Here is a 25,447-nt window from a genome sequence, read left to right on the forward strand (position 1 = left end):
GATGGTTTGTAAACTGTTACCAACTGCGTGCCTTGCCATCCTTGATTTGAAAGTCTGGTTTGCAAAGGTTACATTACCTTCACCCGAGCCGGGGTGTGACACATATTATCAACCTTTCTGTTTGGTCCTTGTGTGCCAGCTGTTTAAAGGCAAATGATTTTGAAGAAACCGCAAATTTTTTGTTTTGCCCATTTTACATCGATCAGGATTGATTTTATTTAAGTATGACGTTTCGAGCAAGCACCCTTTTTCACACTGCTGTGGCGGTGTGTGCGGACCTTTCTTTCTTTCTTGTTCTTGTAAGTGTTCCTTTTTTGATCCAGCACCCATCCCAATTGGGTTTTTTGATTTTTTCCCCCTCTGTTTTGCACATTTTGAAAAAACAAATGTATGATTGAAGAATACAATTTTCTTGTGATTATGGTATGAATAGGACTTACAGTAAGTGCAACAGTGGAGGTGTAAAGTTCATTTTTCTAAGCATTTTCTAAGCATTTAAATAGGGGACACCAAATTTTATAAGTGACACCAAAAATGCTCCGACCGCCCGCGAGATGTCCCTTATTTCAAAGTCTGGGTGTTGGCAACTCTAATGGTTTGAAAAAGGCATTTGGTCGCTGATGCACTTATTGAGTGATAAAAGTATTATAATATTTTAAGATTTCATTAAGTACGATCTGCAAATAGACGAAATTATTTTATAAAAATTAAAAAGGTTTTCGTTCAGAATATTCTACTCTTTTCTGGGCTTTTGGTGGATGGACACAATATTACAGATTTGAAACTCTGAAAATAGACAATTTTTTAATATTTCTTATTTGCTGTATTTTCTGTGGAACAAAACAAACAAACAAAAAATACTCATAACTTGAAAGTTTCCATTCTTCCAAAGGCAAAGAAGTTCATAAAAAATAAAATAAAAAAAACAACAGAATTGACCACTTAAAATAATTTCAGGATGTTGTTTTGCAATTGAAGACAATACTTGTACTTTCTGTGATAGGGAAACTAAATAAATTGTTTTTATGAATGTATGCAAAGTGAATCTTTGTGGGATGATGTACAATATTGGCTTTTGCCTGACACTCCAAACTTGTTTTCTGAAATTGATAATGTTTTGGAGATGTTAAAAAAAACAAAAAACATAAAAAATGTTTGAAACACAATAATGAATTTTTTTAAATTTTATCCACAAATGTAAGTTTGTAAAAACAATACCATCCTTCCACAAACAATTCTGTCATTTTATCTCACTTTTTTTTTTTTTTACCCAATTCTATGTCTGGGTACATACATATAAAACAATCACAACACAATCATCATATTACAAAAGAGATTAATAAAGATAATTAATAAAATGGATTATAGAGACCCAACAAATAATTCCTAAAGTCACACATTTTAAAGGTTAATAATAGACGACTGTTCAAATGATGTATAAAGTAAATAATAATATGCTTCCTGAAGTGGTCCAGAAGATGTTTCAGATGTGAACCAGTACATATGTATATCATATAAAGGAGCTAATCTATTGGATTATTGACAATTAGAAATAAAACTATGTAACGCTTCAATATTTCAAACACCTATAAAAAACACTGTCATGAATAGGTCTAAAATTGTATGATGAAGTGAATTATATTTATATAGCGCTTTTTCTCTATTGACTCAAAGTGCTTTACATAGTGAAACCCAATAACTAAGTTACATTTAAACCAGTGTGGGTGGCACTGGGAGCAGGTGGGCAAAGTGTCTTGCCCAAGGACACAACGGCAGTGACTAGGATGGCGGAAGCGGGGATCGAACCTGGAACCCTCAAGTTGCTGGCACGGCCACTCTACCAACCAAGCTATACCGTCCCATGATGAATATATATATACACATAAAATGTTTATTGAATGTAAAATATGTATTGTAGTGTTTACTCTCACCTTTTCAGTCAAATTGTTCTGTTCATTTTTGAATAAAAGTACACAATGTTGCATATTAATGCATGTACTTGACTGAAAAAAGCACTAATATAAAATAACATCTATAAATATAGAAGCATATTAAAAAGATTGTTACAAAAACAACAATGTCACACATGTTATATGTGCTGATGTTGTTAGAAAGTCCAAATTAAAGTTTATTTCAAATCCTGCAGTTTCATTTGCTGCTGCTGTTCTCACCAGCACACTTGTGTTTCTCACACTGGTACTTATAAAAGAATCTTTCACCACACACACTGCAACTCAACACTTTCTCTCCTGTGTGTTTTCTCATGTGTCTTACAAGGTTTGATCGTCCACAAAAGCTTCTGTTGCAGATTGAACAGCAATGTGAATTTTCACCAGTGTGTATTCTCATGTGTACTTTCAAACTCTGATTTTGTGCAAAACCTTTACCACAGATTGAACAGGAAAAAGTATTTTTGCCAGTGTGCGTTCTCATGTGCACTTTCAAATTATCCTTCCTTGAAATAGATAAGCCACAGATTGAACAAGGGAATTTTTTTTCACCAGTGTGTGTTCGAATGTGTACTTTCAAAGTGTCATTTTGTACAAAACCTTTACCACAGATTGAACAAGAAAACGGTTTTTCACCAGTGTGTGTTCTAATGTGTACTTTCAAAGTGGCATTTTGTACAAAACCTTTACCACAGATTGAGCAGGGAAAGGGTTTTTCACCAGTGTGTCTTCTCATGTGCACTTTCAAATTGCCACTTTCTACGAAACCTTTACCACAGATTGAACAGGAAAAAGGTTTTTCACCAGTGTGTGTTCTCATGTGTACTTTCAAATTGCCACTTTCTACAAAACCTTTACTACAGATTGAACAGATAAAAGTTTTTTCTTTAGTATGTCTTGTTCTGTGTTTTTTCAAATATACACTGTGTGCAAAACCTTGACCGCAGATTGAACATATAAAAGGTTTTTCACCAGTGTGTGTTCTCATGTGTACTTTCAAATTGCCACTTTGTGCAAAACCTTTACTACAGATTGAACAGATAAAAGGTTTTTCTTTAGTGTGTATTGTTTTGTGTTTTTGCAAATATAAACTGTGTGCAAAACCTTGACCACAGAATGAACAGATAAAAGGTTTTTCACCAGTGTGTGTTCTCACGTGTACTTGCAAATATCGATTTGCTGCAAAACCTTTACCACATATTGAACAGATAAAAGGTTTTTCTCCGGTGTGTTTTCTCATGTGTGTTTTCAGATGACTACGGTATTTGAAGGTTTTGTCACAGTGAGAACATTTGAAGTGAGTGTTGTCAGTGTGACATGTCTTATCATCTTTAGAGTCTTCATCATCAGTGTCAGGAGAGTGTGACGTTGTGTCCTCACTATCTGATAGTGGAGCTAAGAGCTTGTCTGCTTGTGATCCTCCACAGTGGTCTCCATCAGCTTCTGTTGTCATGTGTTGTGTTGAGCTGCTGCTCTTCTCCTCACTTTCACCTTTGACCTCATCATCTTCACTCTTCACAGGGACACCAGTCACTGGGAACTCCACCAACCATTTAGGCTGACTGATGCTGTGTTCCTCCTCTTCCTCTTTAATGTGGGGGGTCAGTGAGTCTTCCTCTTCCTTTTTAAAGGGCAGGGTCTGTGTCAAAGAAGAAAAGGAGACACCAGAGGGTGTGTGGCGCCTGGTCTTCCTCTTTGATGGATCCTCCTTCACCATCCTGAAGCTACTCTCCTGTTTTTCAGGCAGAAGTTGTTCTTCACAGACGTCTGCAGGACACAAAATGACAAAGAGAAATGTCCAGATTTGCTCAGTCACATGAGACATTCAGTAAGTTTACATGTACTTAAAATAACAAGTTATTATATGAATTGGCCTGAAAACAAACACACTGCTCTTCTTTCTTACCTGTGCTTTCACTATCGGTTCTGTGTATACTCAGTACACCTGCTAGACACTTTTGGATATCGGCGTCCAATACCAGATTTCGGTCTCCGGAGACTTTCACTACACGCACAACATCCCAGAAGACATAGCGAGATCGCCGGGCTCTCCGTGGATTGTTATCGGGTCTGGTAGGCGGCGCAGTCGGAGAAGGGAGAGGAAGCAGAAACGGGGCTGTAGGGCCGGTGTTATGCTACGGCTAAAGATACAACCACACAAGCCACCTCTACTGAGCCTCTTTCTCTGCTATGCCAGATCCCTGGTGCATAAAACGGACGACCTGGAATTAAAACTTGCTGGAAATCGCTATGTTCGTGACTGCGGTGTTTTGGCCATCACTGAAAAGTGGCTTCACCCGAGGATCCCCAATGCTAGCAGGCCGCACTTTGCTCCGCTGGGACAGGACTGTGAACTCCGGTAAGAGCAGAGGAGGGGGTCTCTGTGTTTACGTGCATGATAACTGGTGTAAAAACGGGACAATCATAGATCAACACTGTTCCCCAGACCTCGAGTACATGTCTCTAAGAGAGAGCTAACTGTAGTGATCGTCACGGCTGTTTACATCCCACCCGACGCCAACGTGAACACAGCGCTCTCTCTCCTGCTGAACACCGTAAACGAACAGCAGCGGGTCCACCCGGATGGTGTTCACATTATTGCAGGGGACTTTAAGAAATTGGACGTTTATTCCGCACACTTTACCGACGAAAGCTATGCTACGACAGAGATGGCAAGAATGTGTGGATATCCTGCGACACTCAAAGCAGATGCATTTCCAACCATAAAGTCAAAGAAATCTGCCGCCAGACCCCCATTGAATCTGCCGGAGTGTGTGAGCAATTCAGGGACAAAGGACCTCGGTAGCACGGCAAACAATGGTTTGTTCCCGCAGACGAGCGAGCTAAACCCCCTGGATGTCTTGGCTCACACCGTCCCTTATGCCACTGAAGATGATCAAGAGAAGAATATCGACCCTAGCTTCCCTGGCCTGCTGACATCAACTCCAAAACTGGACGGATCAGCTTTTAGGAAAAGAGAGCGGATGAGGGTATGTCGACAGAATATATTAATTGATGAAAATTGGGCTGTCTGCACTCTCAAAGTGCATGTTGTTGCCAAATGTATTTCATATGCTGTAAACCTAGTTCATAGTGGTTAGTTTCCTTTAATGCCAAACAAACACATACCAATCGTTGTTTAGAAGGCGATCGCCGAATTCGTCCTCGCTTTCTCCCGTGTCGCTGGCTTTCGTGTCGTTTTCTTCGGTTTCGCTTGCATACGGTTCAAACCGATATGGCTCAATAGCTTCAGTTTCTTCTTCAATTTCGTTTTCGCTACCTGCCTCCACACTACAACCATCCGTTTCAATACATGCGTAATCTGTTGAATCGCTTAAGCCGCTGAAATCCGAGTCTGAATCCGAGCTAATGTCGCTATAGCTTGCTGTTCTATGCGCCATGTTTGTTTGTGTTGGCATCACTATGTGACGTCACAGGAAAATGGACGAGTGTATATAACGATGGTTAAAATCAGGCACTTTGAAGCTTTTTTTAGGGATATTGCGTGATGGGTAAAATTTTGAAAAAAAACTTCGAAAAATAAAATAAGCCACTGGGAACTGATTTTTAATGATTTTAACCCTTCTGAAATTGTGATAATGTTCCCCTTTAATACAATAATATCGGACATCCTTATTACAAAACTGGACACTCTCGGCCTCCCCACCCCTCACTTGTGCCTGGGTTAAAGACTTTCTCTCCAACTGGCCCCAGAAGTCGGCCCCCACCTCTCCTCCAACCGCACGTTGAATACCGGCTCCTCACAGGGCTGTGTGCTGAGCCCTCTTCTGTACTGCCTCTACACCTACGACTGCAGTTCGACCCACAACAACAACCTCATAGTTGTTAAAATAATTATGTGTAAAGTTATCACACAACTTTACTATGCTTAAACTCTGTTGCTATAGTTATTAGCTATTGTGCTCAAGTTAGATTTCTGTATCTGTCCAAAAGATTGCCAGCCGTCTCTATCAGTGTTGTGTCCAGACTTGGCCTGCTGACTGCCAAGGCCGAACACCGCCGTGACACAGACAGAGCAGAGACAAGGCGATATCACCTAGGTCAACTAATTTTCATTTATTCTATAATCATATATTGTGTCTAAGTGTAGTTGTCGAGATTACCCCCTTCCCTCAGCGACAGCTTCAGTGATGCAACAGGGTCCTTCCAAATAAATAGAGGAAGCACGCGGGTTGGACTTTTAGAACGTAGTTTGGATCTGTAACTAGAATACAGCCCAAAACACATGTCTCCTCATATGAGCCAAATTTAAATCTGTCTCTGCGTGATTCCTTGCTTCTGGTCTGATTAACAGATGTCATCAGTGTTTGAACCTGACATAGTGAACTTCGCGGACCACACTACGGTCATCTGAAAGGGGGACGAGGAAGCCTACAGAGAGGAGGTCCGGAAGTTGTCAAGACTGGTGCTCAGAGAAAAACCTTGCTCTGAACACCAAGAAAACTAAGGAGATCGTCGTGGACTTCAGAAAACACAGCACTGACCTCGCCCCCCTCTAGATAAAGGGTGAGTGTGTGGAGAAGGTCCACACCTTCCGGTCTCTTGGTGTCCTTATCTCTGACAGCATCTCCTGGCCAGAGAACACTACTGCTATCACTAAGAAGGCTCAGCAGCGGCTGCACTTCATGAGAGTACATGGTGTAATGATAAGTGTGACCAGTACCGTATTTTTCAGACTATAAGTCGCAGGTTTTTTTCATAGTTTGGCCGGGCTCCAGTGCGACTTATTTGTTTTTTTCCTTCTTTATTATGCATTTTCGGCAGGTGCGACTTATACTCCGGTGCGACTTATACACCGAAAAATACGGTAGATGGTAGTCACACAAAATCTATGCGTAGACTGCAGTATGACGCCAGTAAACAACAACAAAACTATAAATGTTCCATTGAAAATAAAGAACATTACACACGGCACTCAAAAATCTGTCAAAATGTTTTAGTACGACTTTGTGGATTGTGGGCCCATTACGGCTACCCTAGTCAGAGATACAAGTATTACTATGGTGTGTGTATAAGGACCGCAACATGGCACCAATTAGCAGACATTATCTGGCGTTTTGTTTCACAATATTAGCAAAACCAACTTTTCTTACCTTCTGGTACCTGCCGTTGTGTATTCGGGATCTGCATAAATCCTGAAAATGTGCGCAAATCCGCCACTGTAATCTGTGCCGATTCCATAGTCTATCTAAGCTTCTTCTTTTTCTCTATCTTCTTGTTATGGGACATTCACCCTCTGTTGTTGCCATTTCTAATATAAAGTAGTGTAAAGTTCTTACTTATATCTGTCAGTAAACTCGCCATGAAAGCGCTAAAACATACCGGTGTAGTGAGTTTACATCATTTACCCAAGGAACTTTGGTTATTAGAGTTCAGGTCGCACAGTTTTTCCCGGGACACATTTCCGGCGTTGTTGTTGCACTAGTGAGCCACGGATGAGGAGATGCTGCTCCGTTATTGATTGAAGTAAAGTCTGAATGCCATTAAAAAAGTTAGCTCCATCTTTTGACACTTCTTCCACCCCCGTCCTTGCACGCTACACCGCTACAACAAAGATAATAATAATAATAATAATAATAATGGATTAGATTTTATATCGCACTTTTCTATTATTAGATAGTCAAAGCGCTCACAGAGAAGTGGAAACCCATCATTCATTCACACCTGGTGGTGGTAAGCTACATTTGTAGCCACAGCTGCCCTGGGGTAGACTGACGGAAGCGAGGCTGCCAGTTTGAGACCAAGAAGGAAACCCACTGACATAGCAATTTATTGATGACGGTAAGAATTAAATTATTAGGTTTATTTTCATTTATATCGATCCCGGGCTACGATTGCATTAATATTTCAATACCTCTGGACATCGTATTTAATTATTTTTAATACCATTTAAGACCTTTCTTTAATGACCCATAGAAACCCTGCAAAAGCTCTTCAATTTAAACAAATGTGGACCGATCGATACAAAAATCGACGATTTTGACGTATGTCAATATAAGGTCGATACAGTGTTTGATCGATATTTTGTATTATATATATTCTGTTGATTTTGTTATTGTTTACAAACTCAGTAAAAAAGGAAGACTTTAAGGGCATAAACCAAATGATTTAATTCACAGCCATATTTAAATATTCAATTGATATTCTAACACCACCATCCTGTGTTTTTGTCTGATTATGATTGCCAACAAAAATGTAATCATTCAATGATCTTGAAAAATGTAAATATCAGTATCCACATTGGTATGACCGATACTGCCCCTGTAACTACTTGGTACTGGATCGATACCTACATTTGTAGTATCACCCAAAACTAAAGTATCAAACAACAAAACAAGTGCTTATTACATTTTAACAGAAGTGTAGATAGAAACACGTTACATTAGAAAGTTCCTAATTAAAAATATTGTTAATGGAATTATTGAGACATTTCTAGGATGTATTTACGATTTTTACGAGATATTGATAGAATTTAATACACTCTGAGGCCGCCGTGGCTCGGTTGGAAGAGCGGCCGTGCCAGCAACTCGACGGTTCCAGGTTCGATCCTAGGCCCTGCCGTTGTGTCCTTGGGCAAGGTACTTTACCCACCTGCTCCCAGTGCCACCCACACTGGTTTAAATGTAACTTAGATAATGGCTTTCACTATGTAAAGTGCTCTGAGTCACTAGAGAAAAGCGCTAAATAAATATACTTCACTTCACTTAAAAGGAAACCGCACTTCTTTTTTTTAATTTTGCCTATCAAGAACACATATTTTTCTTTGTTATGCATTCTAAATAGTAAATAAATGTGATCAAAATCTGTTTACAATAAAGGCTATTAGAGTCGCACTATTCTGCCTACAAAGAACTTAAAAAACATCCAAACACCTCCATTAAGGTTTTATGTACATGCAGTAGGTATATATGTCATTTAGTAACAGGTACATTTTTAAAAAGATGTAATATTTACATATTTTTGCTCATAAGCGCATTAATTTCAAAAACGCATCACGACGTTCGCTTTTTTTTAAACATCACTGAATATTACACACTGCAGACTTCATGAGAGTCAATAATAATAATACAATATTTACTGTACAATGTCTGCTGTCACTATAACGCAGACTGATAGAATCGAGTTATATTCCCGTTTAAATAAAGAATGACTCAATCATCGCACGGAAAAGGGGGGTAAAGCCAAGTGTCTTTTTGTGTCTAAATTGGCTGTCAAAGGGTACCAACTTGTCAGAGTACGTCCTCATCCTTCTACTACCCAGGTGAGAGGCACGATTCATGATCTGGAATAATCTTTCACCAGCACCGAGGTGAGGAAGGAGCTCACCAGCCGGTGATGTCAACATAGACACACAAGCTATAAATAGTTAGTCTGCGTTAGCACTTATAATAACAATATCACTAATACTTGCTTGCTATTCAAGCCACAAAATGCAAATGGAGTATTGTTGGCACTTTTTGGATGGTTATAGAGGACCTCCCATTGGCTCCATTGCAAGTGGACTTTTATTTACATTTATGAGTTAGAATGTGATTTTAAAAGATATACATATCCATCGTCATGTCTTTTATAATGATTGTGAACGATAGAAAAAAATCCCCAAAAAAGTGCAGTTCCCCTCCAAATTCCAGTGATTCGATTTAAGACTTTAAGTCTATGAGCATGAAGTGATGAAGCCTACTTGGATGAGAGGACAAACGTCTTCTAAGACAAAGTGAACAGTCCAGTTGTGATGGATTGAATGCCCTGAGAATAAAATGATATGTGCTTACTTGGACTGTGATGAAGCTGTGAGGACTCAGGTGGTTTGTCTTCATGCTCTTCAGTCTTCACAGAGACAACAGTCAGTGGAAACTTGCTGACAGCATCCTCCTCCTGCCCTAGAAGACACTCTCTCTCCTGAGTGATCCACACTTCCTCCTCTTCCTCTTTAATGTGGGGATACTGTGGATCCTCCTCTTCCTCTTTAATGTGGGGCGGCTGTGGATCCTCCTCTTCTTCTTTAATGTGAGGGGGCTGCTGGACGTCTGTTGGGTAAATAAGTAAATGAGATAAAGAGAGAATAGAAATAGTTTTGGACTGACACTGTTAACACAATGACATTATTTTTGTTTTTCCGTGTGTTGTGTTAAAAGTGTGTAGGAAAACAACCCATAAAAACACGAGAAATACCTCCTTTTTTCCTAAAATTAATTCAAAAGTGGTACAGTGAGTACAAAAACAGACTTGGGAATTTGATGGGGGGGATTTTTTTATAAGTACGAGGCAGCATTGATTGAGGCATTCTTAACTTTACACCCACTGTGTAACTATTTTATTTTGTATACAGTCTATGACACCTAAAATGTATCTGTAAACTTAACCACGATCTTGTAATGACATAGTCATTACCATAACTTCAATATCATGGAAATATAAAAAAAATCTTCATTCCGGAATCAATTAAAAAACATTCATGGTATGTTTTTGTCATCGTGCAAAATACTTTTTTGTGTTCATTTTGTTGGCTGGGCAAAAAGGAACTTTTACCAAAACATGTTTTACTATGTGCTGTTTTACGGAGTATCTCCATCAACAATTCCTCTTTAGGAATTTGAGACCATCTACGACACGTTGAAGCAAAGTCAGTCACCTTTATGTTCTTTTAATAAATCAAGTGTTGACTACTTTGGTTATTGAAAATAAATGTTTACTTCCACTTATTGATGCATGTAGGTCCGAATCAGGAAGTGAAATTATAACTTTAATTAGATTTGATTACAGGATAAAATATTTTTGGTGAGTGTGTGAGTTTTGTGTAAACATGTTGATACAGGTTTACATCTTCTTGGGGACTGGAACACAGATATGTCCTGAAAGGATGCATCCATTTTTAAAACCTTCACTAAGCTGTGCCACCAACATTGCCTCACTTAGCTCATTAAGCAAACTACCAGGGTGAGTGAGTCCTTTTAAACCTTCATAGACCTCGTTGTTACTTCTCACCAGTCTAAGATCACCACAAGTGGAACTACTGTATGCGGCTTAAGTGATCATTCCATCATTTTCTGTACCCGTAAAGAACAGAACCGAGGCTGAAGGCCACAAAACAAGCAAAGCTACAATCCTCAAAACCTAGACTAGCAAGGCTTTCAACGACAAACTGGCACATTAAGACTCGCCCTTGGTACTTGCAAGTACACAGGTCTTTGGGTCAATTCCTAACCTCAGAAAAGTAAATAACTTCACAGTCAAAGTGGGTGACAATATTATAACAAACAAAACTGAGATTACCTATATTGGCTGCATCGTACAGACTAATCTCTCCAGTGAAAAAATAACTACTATCAATTATCATTCATTGTGTTGTTTTCTATCTTAATTATTAATATTACTTATATTAGTCACTCAATGTTATGTTTTTATTAACTTATTAATTGTATTTCTTAAATATATTCTGTCAAGTTTCATACAATTTTTTGAGATTATGTTAATTTTGACTTTGTGTTTATTTGGAACATGCATGCATACAACATGATGCATCACACATGCATGCATACAACATGATGCATCACACATGCATGCATACAACATGATGCATCACACATGCATGCATACAACATGATGCATCACACATGTATGCATACAACATGATGCATCACACATGCATGCATACAACATGATACATCACACATGCATGCATACAACATGATGCATCACACATGCATGCATACATCACACATGCATGCATACAACATGATGCATCACACATGCATGCATACAACATGATACATCACACATGCATGCATACAACATGATACATCACACATGCATGCATACAACATGATACATCACACATGCATGCATACAACATGATACATCACACATGCATGCATATAACATGATACATCACACATGCATATATACAACATGATACATCACACATGCATGCATACAACATGATACATCACACATGCATGCATACAACATGATACATCACACATGCATGCATACAACATGATACATCACACATGCATGCATACAACATGATGCATCACACATGCATGCATACAACATGATACATCACACATGCATGCATACAATATGATGCATCACACATGCATGCATACAACATGATACATCACACATGCATGCATACAACATGATACATCACACACGCATGCATACAACATGATGCATCACACATGCATGCATACAACATGATAAATCACACATGCATGCATACAACATGATACATCACACATGCATGCATACAACATGATACATCACACATGCATGCATACAACATGATACATCACACATGCATGCATACAACATGATACATCACACATGCATGTATACAACATGATGCATCACAATTTCCAGTTTCTCTATTCAACATGTTGGAAAAGGAGTAGGAAGAAGCAGAGCTTATTTAATCCTACCCCTTTTCCTTCACATAGCAGTTGCAAAAACTTTTGTTCACTTCCTGTTGTCAATGTATTTATAATATACTACATAAATAATATTAAAAATAAAAAAATAATAATGAGTGAAGTAAGTTATATTTCATATGGTGAGATGAATAAGATTATCTAGAAAATGAATGGATGAATGAAATAAATTCAGAATGTTCATCTTGGATCTTCTTACTTCCTACTCAGTGGCCTAGTGGTTAAAGTGTCCGCCCTGAGATCGGTCGGTCGTGCGTTCAAACCCCGGCCGAGTCATACCAAAGACTATAAAAATGGGAGCCATTACCTCCCTGCTTGGCACGCAGCATAAAGGGTTGGAATTGGGGGTTAAATCACCAAAAATGATTCCCGAATGCAGCCACTGCTGCTGCTCACTGCTCCCCTCACCTCCCAGGGGGTGAACAAGGGTGATAGGTCAAATGCAGAGAATAATTTCGCCACACCTAGTGTGTGTGTGTGACAATCATTGGTACTTTAACTTTTTTTATTCTTTGTACTTTGTAAACTTTTTAACTTTGAAGAGTTTCTTGAAGTGGATTATATTAGTACATTGTTTGATTTATTTGCTTAATCCATTCCATCATTTAATTCCACATACTGATATACTGAAGGTCTTAAGTGTTGTACGTGCGTACAAATGTTTTAAATTACATGTTCCTCTAAGATTATATTTCTCCTCTTTTGTTGAGAATAATTGTTGTACATTCTTGGCTAGCAGGTTATAGTTTGCTTTGTGTATCATTTTAGCTGTTTGCAAATTGACTATGTGGTGGAATTTCAGTATTTTTGATTCAATGATTAAAGGGTTTGCATGTTCTCTATATCCAACATGATGTATTATTATAACTGATCTTTTTTGTAACACCGTTAATGAATGAAGTCTACTTTTGTAGTTATTTCCCAATTTATCTGCCCAATTACTCAGATATGTAACACAAGCGAGCAGTAGAGGATATGAAGTGATTGTTGGCCTAGAACAGGGGTCGGCAACCCAAAACGTTAAAAGAGCCATATTGGACCAAAAATACAAAAAAAAAAATCTGTCTGGAGCCGCAAAAAATAAAAAGCCTTTTATAAGTGATATAATGAAGGCAACACATGATGTAAGTGTCTATATTAGCTAAATTAACCTACTATCAAAATGACTACGTGTCGGAGGATGACACAAATCTTCGCTGATAGACATTTTGACATCGGAAAACATTAATCAAACGCAGGCTTCTTAGAAGGTGAGATAATTCCTGGAAATTACTGGCTTAGAATGGCCAAAGGTATAGACGTGTGTGTCCAAGTTAAAGGAAATGGCGGGCTGTCTTCTTCTGATGGATTTATAACAATCGATGCAAGCTGGGTTACGTTTGCTGTGGTCTGGAACAACATGGCACACAAACAACTATCGGAAATGCAGCCAATATTACATACAGATAATATGCCATGAGAAATGCAGATATAAATTAAATACACAGGAGGACATAGGAAATTAAATGAGCTCAAATATACCTACAAGTGAGGCATAATGATGCAATACGTACATAAAGCTAGCCTAAATAGCATGTTAGCATCGATTAGCTTGCAGTCATGACCAAATATGTTTGATAAGCGCTCCACCCAAGTCAATAACATCAACGAAGTTCACCTTTGTGCATTCACGCACAGCATAAAACATTTGGTGGACAAAATGAGACAAAAGAACGAGTGGCATAAAACACGTCTTTCTCTGGCATCGTTGAAGAAAGTTATACATGTAAACCAAACTACGGTGAGTTCAAGGACGACCAAAATTAGTAGGACAAAACGGCGCTTGCCAAAAACTCTCATCAGAGAAGCATGTTTAATAAAAACAATGGGATTTCTAACAATTAGGGAGGTTTGTGTCATGTTGTCTTCCTACAGAAACCCTATTAAAACAAAAATATATTCCCTCCCCTCCCCCCATCTTTTTCTTTTTTCATACATTTTTGAAAAAGTTCCAGGGAGCCACTAGGGCGACACTAAAGAGCCGCATGCAGCTCTGGAGCCGCAGGTTGCAGACCCCTGGTCTAGAACATGTTTTGCTTTATTCATTATTGACGTGTTTCTTGCTACTTTATGATGTATATTTTTTTTACATGATATTTCCAGTTCATTTTATCATCAATCATTATACCTAGAACTTTGGTATCATTTACTCTTTCAATTTCTATTCCACCGATTTGTATTTGTTTTTGACTTTCCCTTCTACTGTTACCAAATAGCATTATTTTAGTTTTACTGAGATTCAAAGATAGTCTGTTTTTGTCAAACCATCTTTTTAATTTGTTCATTTCTTCTGTTATTATTTGTATTAACTTCTGTGTGTTTTCTCCTAAACAAAACACTGTTGTATCATCTGCAAATAATACTAACTTTAAATATTTTATAACTTTACAAATGTCATTTGTATATAGATTGAATAATTTAGGTCCTAGTATTGATCCCTGGGCTACATTTAGTGTTGTAGATGTGTGTTGGCTTAGCTTCACGTATTGTTTCCTGTTGGTTACCGGTAAGTAACTTCTAACCCAGTTTAAGACCAACCCTCTGATGCCATATGGTTCCAATTTTTTGATTAAAATATTGTGATTAATTGTGTCAAATGCTTTATTTAGATCCATAAACACTGCTGCTGCACATTTTTAACATCTATTGCATTGGTAATTTCTTCTGTAATTTCAATTAAAGCCATCAAAGTTGAAATATTAGCTCTGTATCCATATTGGTTCTCATCTAGTATTCTATGTTTGTTTGTTGAACTCTCTAATCTGTTACTGAACAGGTTTTCAATGATTATAGAAAGTTATGGAAGTAAAGAAACAGGTCTATAATTTGTAAATTGATGTTTGTCTCCAGTCTTATAAATTGGTGCAACTTTAGCTATTTTCATTTTGTTTGGGAATTTGCCTGTTTGAAATGATACATGAATGGTCCTGAGATCTCTTCTACAACCTTTTTGATCGTTTCCATATCAGTTACATTACAATCGATTGAAGTCTTAGATTTGCATTTTTTCACAATTTTAACTACTTCCTCCTGTGTCACATTATTGAGGAACATTGAATTGGGATTTCTATCTATGGTGTCGTTATAGTCCTCAGTTGAAACTGGGTCTGGAATCCTTTCCTCCAATTTTGGTCCAATATTTACAAAATAATTATTGAAGCTTTCAACTACTTCCTTCATGTTGTCATTATTTTTGTTTCCGTCTGAGAAGTATTGGGGGTAACCCCTCTTAGTGCCATTTTTAATAATGCTATTTAGGATGCCCCATGTTGCTCTCATATTGCTTTTGTTCTTGTCTAATAAATGACTGTAATCTTATTTTCTACATGTTCGTAGTATGCTAGTTAGCTTGTTTTGATACTTATTTTCTGCTTCTGTAGTTATTTGTGTTATAGATTTTCTATATAATGCATTCTTCTTACAAACATGTTTTAATCCTTTTGTCATCCATTATTGATTGTTCTCTTTCTGCTTTCTACTGAGTTGTTTCCATGGACAATGTTTGTCATAAAGTATTATGATTGTTTTTAAGAAATGTTCATATGCGTCATCAACATCATTTTCATTGTACACATTGTCTCAATTTAGCTTTTCTAGCTCTTTTTTGAAAGCAATTATCCTCTTCTGTGTGCATAGTCTTCGAAATGTATTTTTGTCTTCCATGTTCTTCTTCTTGTAGTTTCCATCATATATTGTGAAAACTGGCAGATGATCACTAACGTTGGTTATAAGTAGACCACTTGTAGTGTTGTTATCAAAATCATTGGTAAAGATATGATCAATAAGTGTGGCACAGTGTCCTGTGATTCGGCTTGGCTTTGTGATTTTAGGATATAAACTGATGCTGTACTTTGTATCAATGAAGTCATCAATGGACTTTTGCTTGTTAAGGTTCAATAAGTCAATATTAAAGTCACCACTTAAGAACATTATTTTTTGACCATTGTCCATGTAGTTTGCCTTGATCCAATCTTCAGATGTTTCTATACTTGACTTAGGTGATTTTCTATAAACAACTGATAAATATGTGTTTGCTTTTTTCCTGACATATTTCAATGGTTATACATTCTAAGATATTATCTATAGCAAATGTTTTTTACCACGTTGTAGTTCAGGTTCTTCATCACGTACACAGCTACTCCTCCTCCATATTTGTTGCTTCTGTTGATGTAGTTTAGTTCATATCCTTCCAGATCAAAATCTATTCCTTTTTTATCATCAATCCATGTTTCTGTGACAGCGATCACTTTGAAGTGAAAAAGTGAATCATTGTTGTAATTTGCGTACAGGCTTCTGCTATTAAAATGAATAATTGACAATTTGTTATCACACTTAATGTTGCTATTATATTGTTTGTCTGTGTAATAAAAACAATTATTACTGATGTGGGAGAAAACATTCGTATCTGGATCTATGTCATTTTCCAAATATTGGTTTTTGTGATCTTTTTTGTTTTATTTTTCAGTTCCATATTTTTTTGTTCAACAATATTTAGTTATTCTCCGGTGTGGACGACTCAAATGTGGGATTTTTCCTTAAATCCTCAGTGCTTTGTTTTTATTTTGAAATTGCCAGTGTGTGTGTGTTTCCTTCTCTTCTTATTTTGGGAGGCAAAACTAAGAAGAGAAAGTTGAAGATAAGTCTATTTCAAGGTACCGTATTTTCCGGACCATAGGGTGCTCTGGATTATAAGGCGCACTGCTGATGAGCGGGTCTGGTCAGGTCTATTTTCATACAAAAGGCGCATTAAAGGGGTCTTTTTGTTTTTTTCTAAATCGCTTCAGTCGCCACCTCATCTGCGATGAGGTGGCGACTTGTCCGGGGTGTACCCCGCCTTCCGCCCGATTGTAGCTGAGATAGGCTCCAGCGCCCCCCGCGACCCCAAAGGGAATAAGCGGTAGAAAATGGATGGATGGGCTTCAGGATGTGCCGTTTTGAAGGCGGTCTTATTTACGTGGCTCACCTTCTACAGCGTCTTCTCCCCGCCATCTTTGTTGTAGCGGTGTAGCGTGCAAGGACGGGAGTGGAAGAAGTGTCAAAAGATGGAGCTAACTGCTAACTGCTAATCACTTATTCTTCTGTTTTGTTCAAATGTAATAAGCACTTGTTTTGTTGTTTGATACTTTAGTTTTGGCTGATACTACAAATGTAGGTATCGATCCAGTACCAAGTAGTTACAGGAGCAGTATCGGTCATACCAATGCGGATACTGATATTTACATTTTTCAAGATCATTCAATGATTACATTTTTGTTCCGAATCATAATCAGACAAAAACACAGGATGGTGGTGTTAGAATATCAATTGAATATTTAAATATGGCTGTGAATTAAATCATTTGGTTTATGCCCTTAAAGTCTTCCTTTTTTACTGAGTTTGTAAACAATAACAAAATCAACAGAATATATATAATACAAAATATCGATCAAACACTGTATCGACCTTATATTGACATACTTGGTATTGTTACTGTCGATTTTTGTATCGATCGGTCCACATTTGTTTGAATTGAAGAGCTTTTGCAGGGTTTTTGTGGGTCATTAAAGAAAGGTCTTAAGTGGTATTAAAAATAATTAAATACGATGTCCAGAGGTATTAAAATATTAATGCAATCATAGCCCGGGATCGATATAAATGAAAATAAACCTAATAATTTAATTCTTACCATCATCAATAAATTGCTATGTCAGTGGGTTTCCTTCTTGGTCTCAAACTGGCAGCCTCACTTCCATCAGTCTACCCCAGGGCAGCTGTGGCTACAAATGTAGCTTACCACCACCAGGTGTGAATGAATGATGGGTTCCCACTTCTCTGTGAGCGCTTTGAGTATCTAATAATAGAAAAGCGCGATATAAAATCTAATCCATTATTATTATTATTATTATTATTATAATCTTTGTTGTAGCAGTGTAGCGTGCAAGGACGGGAGTGGAAGAAGTGTCAAATGATGGAGCTAACTGTTTTAATGACATTCAGACTTAAATTAAATCAATTGCAATCGTGTGCACAATATATATTATCGGTAAATTATTTTTTGTTGTTTTACTTTTGTAGCTGTATCAGGCATGTGATTTGACCACAATGAAAAAGACTGAAAAAATTTCCGGGGGTCTGGGGGACAAGGGAAGCTCCTGGTTTTTCACCAATTTAACATGCTAAAATTAACAAAGACAGCAGCATTTGAAGAAAATATTTTAGTGTTTAAAGACATGAAAACATCATTAATAGAACATACCTTGCTTCAAGTTGTTTCATATGTTTTTGGCGTTTCGCATGTACTTCCAAAGCCTTGAAACCTTGTGATCCATAGTCAATATTATCATGACACCACGTGCACAAAACCTTTCCGGGACGATCGATTTTCCGAATAAAATCACAGAACAAAGTCGTAACTTCCTTCTTCCCAACAATATCAGTGATTTCCCTTTCCATCCAGTCCCATCGAAACTTATTTTTGACATGTTTATCAATTTCTTTTACTCGTAAAGCGTCCTTTCTCTCGAGAACCGACTTCGTTTACATATGGAAAATGGCGGTAATAACCACTGTGAATGATGACGTTATTAACGTCATCATTCATAACAGATGTCCTGATTGGTCACAAGGAACATATCAACCAATCAACTACGGCGTAATATAAACTACGTCTCGAATCTTGATTTAGGGTCGAAAAACCCCCCGAAAAACGGGAGATTTTTTTTTTCTCCCCGAGATTAAAAAAGACGGAATTACGACTTTAGACGGAAAAATCACATGCCTGCTGTATGTAGAAACGGCACTGCTTGAGTGGCAGCTGGTTGCATCAGCTCTGCTCTTTTAAAGGCCTACTGAAATGCGATTTTCTTATTTAAACGAGGACAGCAGGTCCATTTTATGTGTCATACTTGATCATTTCGCGATATTGCCATATTTTTGCTGAAAGGATTTAGTAGAGAACATCGACGATAAAGTTCGCAACTTTTGGTCGCTGATAAAAAAGCCTTGCCTGTACCGGAAGTAGCAGACGAGTAGCGTGACGTCACAGGTTGTGGAGCTCCTCACATCTGCACATTGTTTACAATCATGGCCACCAGCAGCGAGAGCGATTCGGACCGAGAAAGCGACGATTTCCCCATTAATTTGAGCGAGGATGAAAGATTTGTGGATGAGGAAAGTGAGAGTGAAGGACTAGAGGGCAGTGGGAGCGATTCAGATAGGGAAGATGCTGAGAGAGGCGGGTGGGACCTGATATTCAGCTGGGAATGACTAAAACAGTAAATAAACACAAGACATTAGAGATGCGCGGATAGGCAATTTATTTCATCCGCAACCGCGGCAGAAAGTCGTCAACCATCCGCCATCCACCCGATGTAACGTTTGATCAGAACTGCATCCGCCCGCCATCCGCCCGTTGTTATATATCTAATATTAATAAAAAAAAAAAAAAAAGGGTGAAAACTACGCGAATTGCACCTTGTGCAGACAAGATTTTTCGATCGGACACGGAGGAATTAGCGATGTAAAAGACCACGTTGGGACAAAAAAACACAAGTCTAATGCCGTTGCTAGCGATACAAGTGGAAAACTTTCAACGTTTTTCGTCGCCCAAACAGATTCTTTGGATGTGATAAATGCCGAAGTTTTATTTACGGAGGCAATAATTGAGCATGGACTTCCAATCGCACTGGCTGATCACATGGGACAGTTAATAATGTAATGCAACCTTTAAAAATCATTACGCGGTGATCGCGATCCCAAAAATAAACTTTTCTTGCATCATAATGTCCAGAAAAATTCGCTTTATATTACTATAGAGTCCTTTTAACGAATGAGTTTGATGGTTTATCACAAACCTTAAATGAAAGAAGTCCTTTGTTCTCCTGCAGCATGGCCTTGCTTTGTGTTTGTTGCGCCATCCTGTCGGCTGTATTTCACAGCACGACATACTGTTAAAAGTGTTTATACTATTTATACTTTCAATTAACAAATTGAAGTCTTGTGAAAGGTTGACAGGATAACTGGCATTAACTGTCAAAATAATTTCAAACTATTGAAGTTAGCTTACAGAATAAACATGTCAATCAACCCATATGATTTTTGCTGTAATATTTTTGTTTTGAAAAGTCACTGTGACTGATAGAAAAGTGATGGTTTTAGCAACATTTTAACCTGTCTGAATGCTAATAATCATTTTGCGAGCAAGCAGGTAAGCTGCGCGGGCGGAGCGCGCGGAGTGACCCATGTTACGAGCCCCCGGCCACGGGGGTGGCGGGCAGGTAAGCTGCTTACCTGCTGAGCGTGACGCCGGCCGCGGCGAAAGCGGACAAGGCGGGGTGTCGGTGCGGTGGGCGCGGTAGTGACCCTGGACGTGCGTCGGGCCCTTCTCGCGGATCGCCTCAGCTACGGCTCCCGGTGGGGCCCTCTCGGGGGAAGGAGCCTCGGTCCCGGACCCCGGCGAGGCGTCCCTCCGCTCCGTAAAAGTGTCAATCTCTTTTTTTTTTTTTCTTCTGTTGTGGCATATGCTGCAGGTGCCTGCTCGTTTTTCGTATGTGGGTAACAACATTTAACTATGTATATATATTTCCCAATTGGTTTAACTGCCACCCGCAAAAAAAAAATAAAAAATAAAAAAAATCTAATTAATCCGCCCGACCCGACCCGCGAGCGGATAAAATCTTATTTTTTTAAATTTCATCCGCCCGATCCGCGGATAATCCGCGGACTCCGCGGTTGTGTCCGCAAACCGCGCATCTCTACAAGACATATATATATACACTCTATTAGCCACAACACAACCAGGCAATCCTTAACCTTGTATGGTAAAATATCTATTGTCAACTCGTTAATTGTTCCTCAATTTATTTATTTGTTTTTGTCATTACCAGCTCCATCACAAAACTTTTTTAAGGTTTATGAGCGGAGGGTCGATTTTTTTCGATTTTGTCTGGGACGGAAAACCAGAAAAGATTAAAAGAAAGGTTTTGTACAATGAGTATGAATATGGGGGCCTGAAACTTCTCAACCTTGAAGCTATGTGTCTGTCTTTAAAAGCATCAATTGTTCCAAAGATGTATTTCAACACTGAGTGGTACACAAGTGTCCTGTTGGACAAAAAACATGTATTTTATCAAAAGAAATTGTATCCTTTTTTACAAGTGATCCCCTCCCATTTTTCTTATGTAGAGAGTCTGCTGGGAAACATGGCGGGGTTCATAAAGGAAACAATCCACCCATGGTGGTGTTTTCAATTTTATGTGCCAGAAAAAAGAGACGATATTTTGCAGCAGATAATATGGATGAACTCTAATATTGTAATAGATGGAAAGCCTTTCTTTTGGAAAAATATGTTTGAAAGAGGAATCATTTTTGTCAATGATATTATAAATGAGAATGGTAAGATTAAAAGTTAAAGTTAAAGTTAAAGTACCAATGATTGTCACACACACACTTGGTGTGGCGAAATTATTCTCTGCATTTGACCCATCACCCTTGATCACCCCCTGGGAGGTGAGGGGAGCAGTGGGCAGCAGCGGTGGCTGCGCCCGGGAATCATTTTGGTGATTTAACCCCCAATTCCAACCCTTGATGCTGAGTGCCAAGCAGGGAGGTAATGGGTCCCATTTTTATAGTCTTTGGTATGACTCGGCCGGGATTTGAACTCCCAACCTACCGATCTCAGGACGGACACTCTAACCACTAGGCCACTGAGTAGATTATGAAGTATGAAGAATTTATAACTATGTATGGTGATGCTTGCTCAAGTTTTTCATTTAATCAACTAACTGGAGTCATTGGGAAAAGATGGAAACAAATAATTAATTATGGAACTACTAAATTATTAGTTTGTAAACCTCTAATAAGAAATTCGAGTTGGCAAAAAGGAACTAAAATAAATAGAAAAATATATAAGTTTTATTTAATAAAGAAATATTTGAAGGCTGCCCCATACAACACATTTGGAAAATGGGAGGACTTTTTTGACTGCCCGTTGCCGTGGGATGCCATATTCAAACTAATCTATAAAACTACTATTGATGTGCAAAATCGTTATTTTCAAATTAAAATTATTTATAACTTCTTACCCACGGGGAAAATGTTAAAATTATGGAATATGACAGAGTCAGATGACTGCCGATTTTGTTGTCAGGAGTCTGAATCCACCCTGCATTTGTTTTGGTATTGTCATATTGTGTCTTCTTTTTGGGTGGAAGTTGAAAAAATGTGTTTAAGGATTGGTTTGTTTATGAAGCTTGATGTGGTTTCTGTTATTTTGGGAGAGTTCATTGACAATCATGATTTAATCAATTTAATTATAGTACTCGGTAAAAGGTTTATTTTTAAGGCCAAAAACAGATATTCACTTAGTATTACTTTCTTTAAAACATTTGTTCAGTATTTTTTAACTTTAGAAAGTTACATGGTTGAAAACGATAATGATGCCAAAAAACATAAAAAAAGATGGGAAGTCCTCAAAGGCTTATGTTGAAAGTGTAATTATTTATAGATTATATGCTATCTGTTGTTGTATTCCCTAACTTTTAGTGACCTGAACATAAGCTGGACTGTACATACTTTTTTTGTTTTTGTTTTTAAAATGTAATTTTGTTTATAGATTATATGCAATCTGTTGTGTTCAAAATTTTCAGTTTTTTTTTTTCTTTTTTTTTCTCAGTGTACATGAATGAAGGTGTGTGTTGCTGGACCCGACTTGGACATTATCTGGACTGGACCTGGTTTAAAAAAACAAAACAACAACCTTTAAACGAAGCTAATTTCATTTACAACCAGGTCTGGTGAAGATAAGGTCCTTTCTTTCCTTTTTTATTTATTTATTTATTTTTTTTATTTTTTTATAGATAAGATAAATAAATATTTTCTTGGATAAAAAGGAAAGTAAACAATATAAAAATAATTACATAAGGGAGAAAAAAGAAAGAAAAAATAGTAATTAAATGAAAATGTTAGTGGACCAGCAGCACAAACAATCAAGTGTGCTTCAGGGACTGTGTTGTGTCCCTTGCAGAAGTGATGTCCATGTTGTGGAAACCAGAGTATTGTTGGCAGAAAGAAACAACCCCTTTTGTGTGAGTGGGTGTGTGTGAGTGTGAATAGGGGAGGGAGGGTTTTTTTTCTGGGTTGATGCACTAGTTGAAAGTGTATCGTGTGTTTTTTTCTATGTTTATTTAATAAAAATAAAAAAAATAAATAAAAAGATGCTGTGAGAGGCGGGTGGGACCTGATATTCAGCTGGGAATGACTAAAACAGTAAATAAACACAAGACATATATATACTCTATTAGCCACAACACAACCAGGCTTATATTTAATATGCCACAAATTAATCCCGCATAACAAACACCTCCCCCCTCCCGTCCATATAACCCGCCGATACAACTCAAACACCTGCACAACACACTCAATCCCACAGTCCAAAGTACCGTTCACCTCCCCAAAGTTCATACAGCACATATATTTCCCCAAAGTTACGTACGTGACATGCACATAGCGGCACGCAGGTACGGGCAAGCGATCAAATGTTTGGAAGCGTACTCACGGTACCGTGTCTGCGCATCCAACTCAAAGTCCTCCTGGTAAGAGTCTCTGTTGTCCCAGTTCTCCACAGGCCAATGGTAAAGCTTGACTGTCATCTTCCGGGAGTGTGAACAATGAAACACCGGCTGTGTTTGTGTTGCTGCAGCTACCCGCAATACACCGCTTCCCACCTACAGCTTTCTTCTTTGCTGTCTCCATTGTTCATTGAACAAATTGCAAAAAAAATTCACCAACACAGATGTCCAGAATACTGTGGAATTTTGCGATGAAAACAGACGACTTAATAGCTGGCCACCATGCTGTCCCAAAATGTCCTCTACAATCCGTGACGTCACGCCCTGACGTCATCATACCGAGACGTTTTCAGCAGGATATTTAAAATTGCACTTTAGTAAGCTAACCCGGCCGTATTGGCATGTGTTGCAATGTTAAGATTTCATCATTGATATATAAACTATCAGACTGCGTGGTCGGTAGTAGTGGGTTTAAGTAGGCCTTTAATACTGCCCTGACGCCATGATTATGTTCAGGATTTCCCTTTTAAAAGGGCAAAGTCCTCCCAGGTTATTTTGTCTTATTAACTATCTGTATAAAGTGATGAGACTAGAATTGAAGTTTAACAGTTTATTGTACAAATGGACTGGGATATGTAACTCATCTTTACGGGTAGTTAAATTGGACAGAACACGACAATTACGTCAGACGGAATGCATCATCCTCACAACACAACTTCTTATACACAATATATTGAAGAAAAGTGTTACTAATGAAATATAAAGTTAGTAAAGATGTGAGAGTAAGAAGTCAACAAACCTGTTCTGTGTAACACAACTTGAGCGTCCGTGAGTTGATGTTGTCGCTCCTGTTCCTCTTTTGTCGGACAAAGTTCCTCCTCGTACTTTGCTATCGTTCTTTCGCACATTTTCACACAATCACAACACTTTACACTCACATTAGTTCCCTACTTGGCGACGTAAAGGTAACCTGCGCGTCTCGTTGTTAGCAGCTAACAAGCTAAGCTAACTAGCAAGCTAAGCTAGCTGCAAGTAGTGACGAGCCCAAATGTGATGAGTCACGGAGGGGGCGTTTCTTCTTTCATTTAGGGGAGGGGCCGGAAATGACGACATAAGAAGCTCTTTCTCTGGAACAAAAAAAAATAATACTCATATCTTGAACGTTTCCATTCTTCCAAAAGCAAAGGAGTTCATTTAACAAAAAAAAGACGGAATTGACCACTTAAAATAATTTTTAGGATGTTGTTATGCAATTGAAGACAACACTTGTTCGTTCTGTGATAGGGAAACAAAATAAACAGTTTATTTTATGAATGTATGCAAAGTAAATGTACAATATTGGCTTTTGCCTGACACTCCGAACTTTGATTGAAATTGTTGATATTGATATTGTTTTGGGGATGTTAAAAAAGAAAAATAAGGTAAATTTTTTTTTAAAACACAACAATGTTTTTTGTTT

The 25,447-nt window shown here is 38.1% G+C and overlaps 1 protein-coding gene across 1 annotated transcript; it reads right to left on the reverse strand.

Annotated features, from left to right (window-relative positions):
* Nucleotides 1-815: 815 nt before the first annotated feature.
* On the reverse strand, nt 816-25,059 carry LOC133575716 (uncharacterized). Its single transcript, XM_072912157.1, has 3 exons — nt 24,788-25,059; nt 9,743-9,997; nt 816-3,716 (listed from the first exon to the last, which is right to left on the reverse strand). Exons 1-3 carry the CDS (start codon nt 24,894-24,896, stop codon nt 2,149-2,151), a joined length of 1,932 nt encoding a protein of 643 aa, XP_072768258.1. The 5' UTR covers nt 24,897-25,059; the 3' UTR covers nt 816-2,148.
* Between the last annotated feature and the right edge of the window lie 388 nt (nt 25,060-25,447).

Source organism: Nerophis lumbriciformis, linkage group LG33 (genome assembly GCF_033978685.3).
Source record: "Nerophis lumbriciformis linkage group LG33, RoL_Nlum_v2.1, whole genome shotgun sequence".
Lineage (NCBI taxonomy): Eukaryota > Metazoa > Chordata > Actinopteri > Syngnathiformes > Syngnathidae > Nerophis > Nerophis lumbriciformis.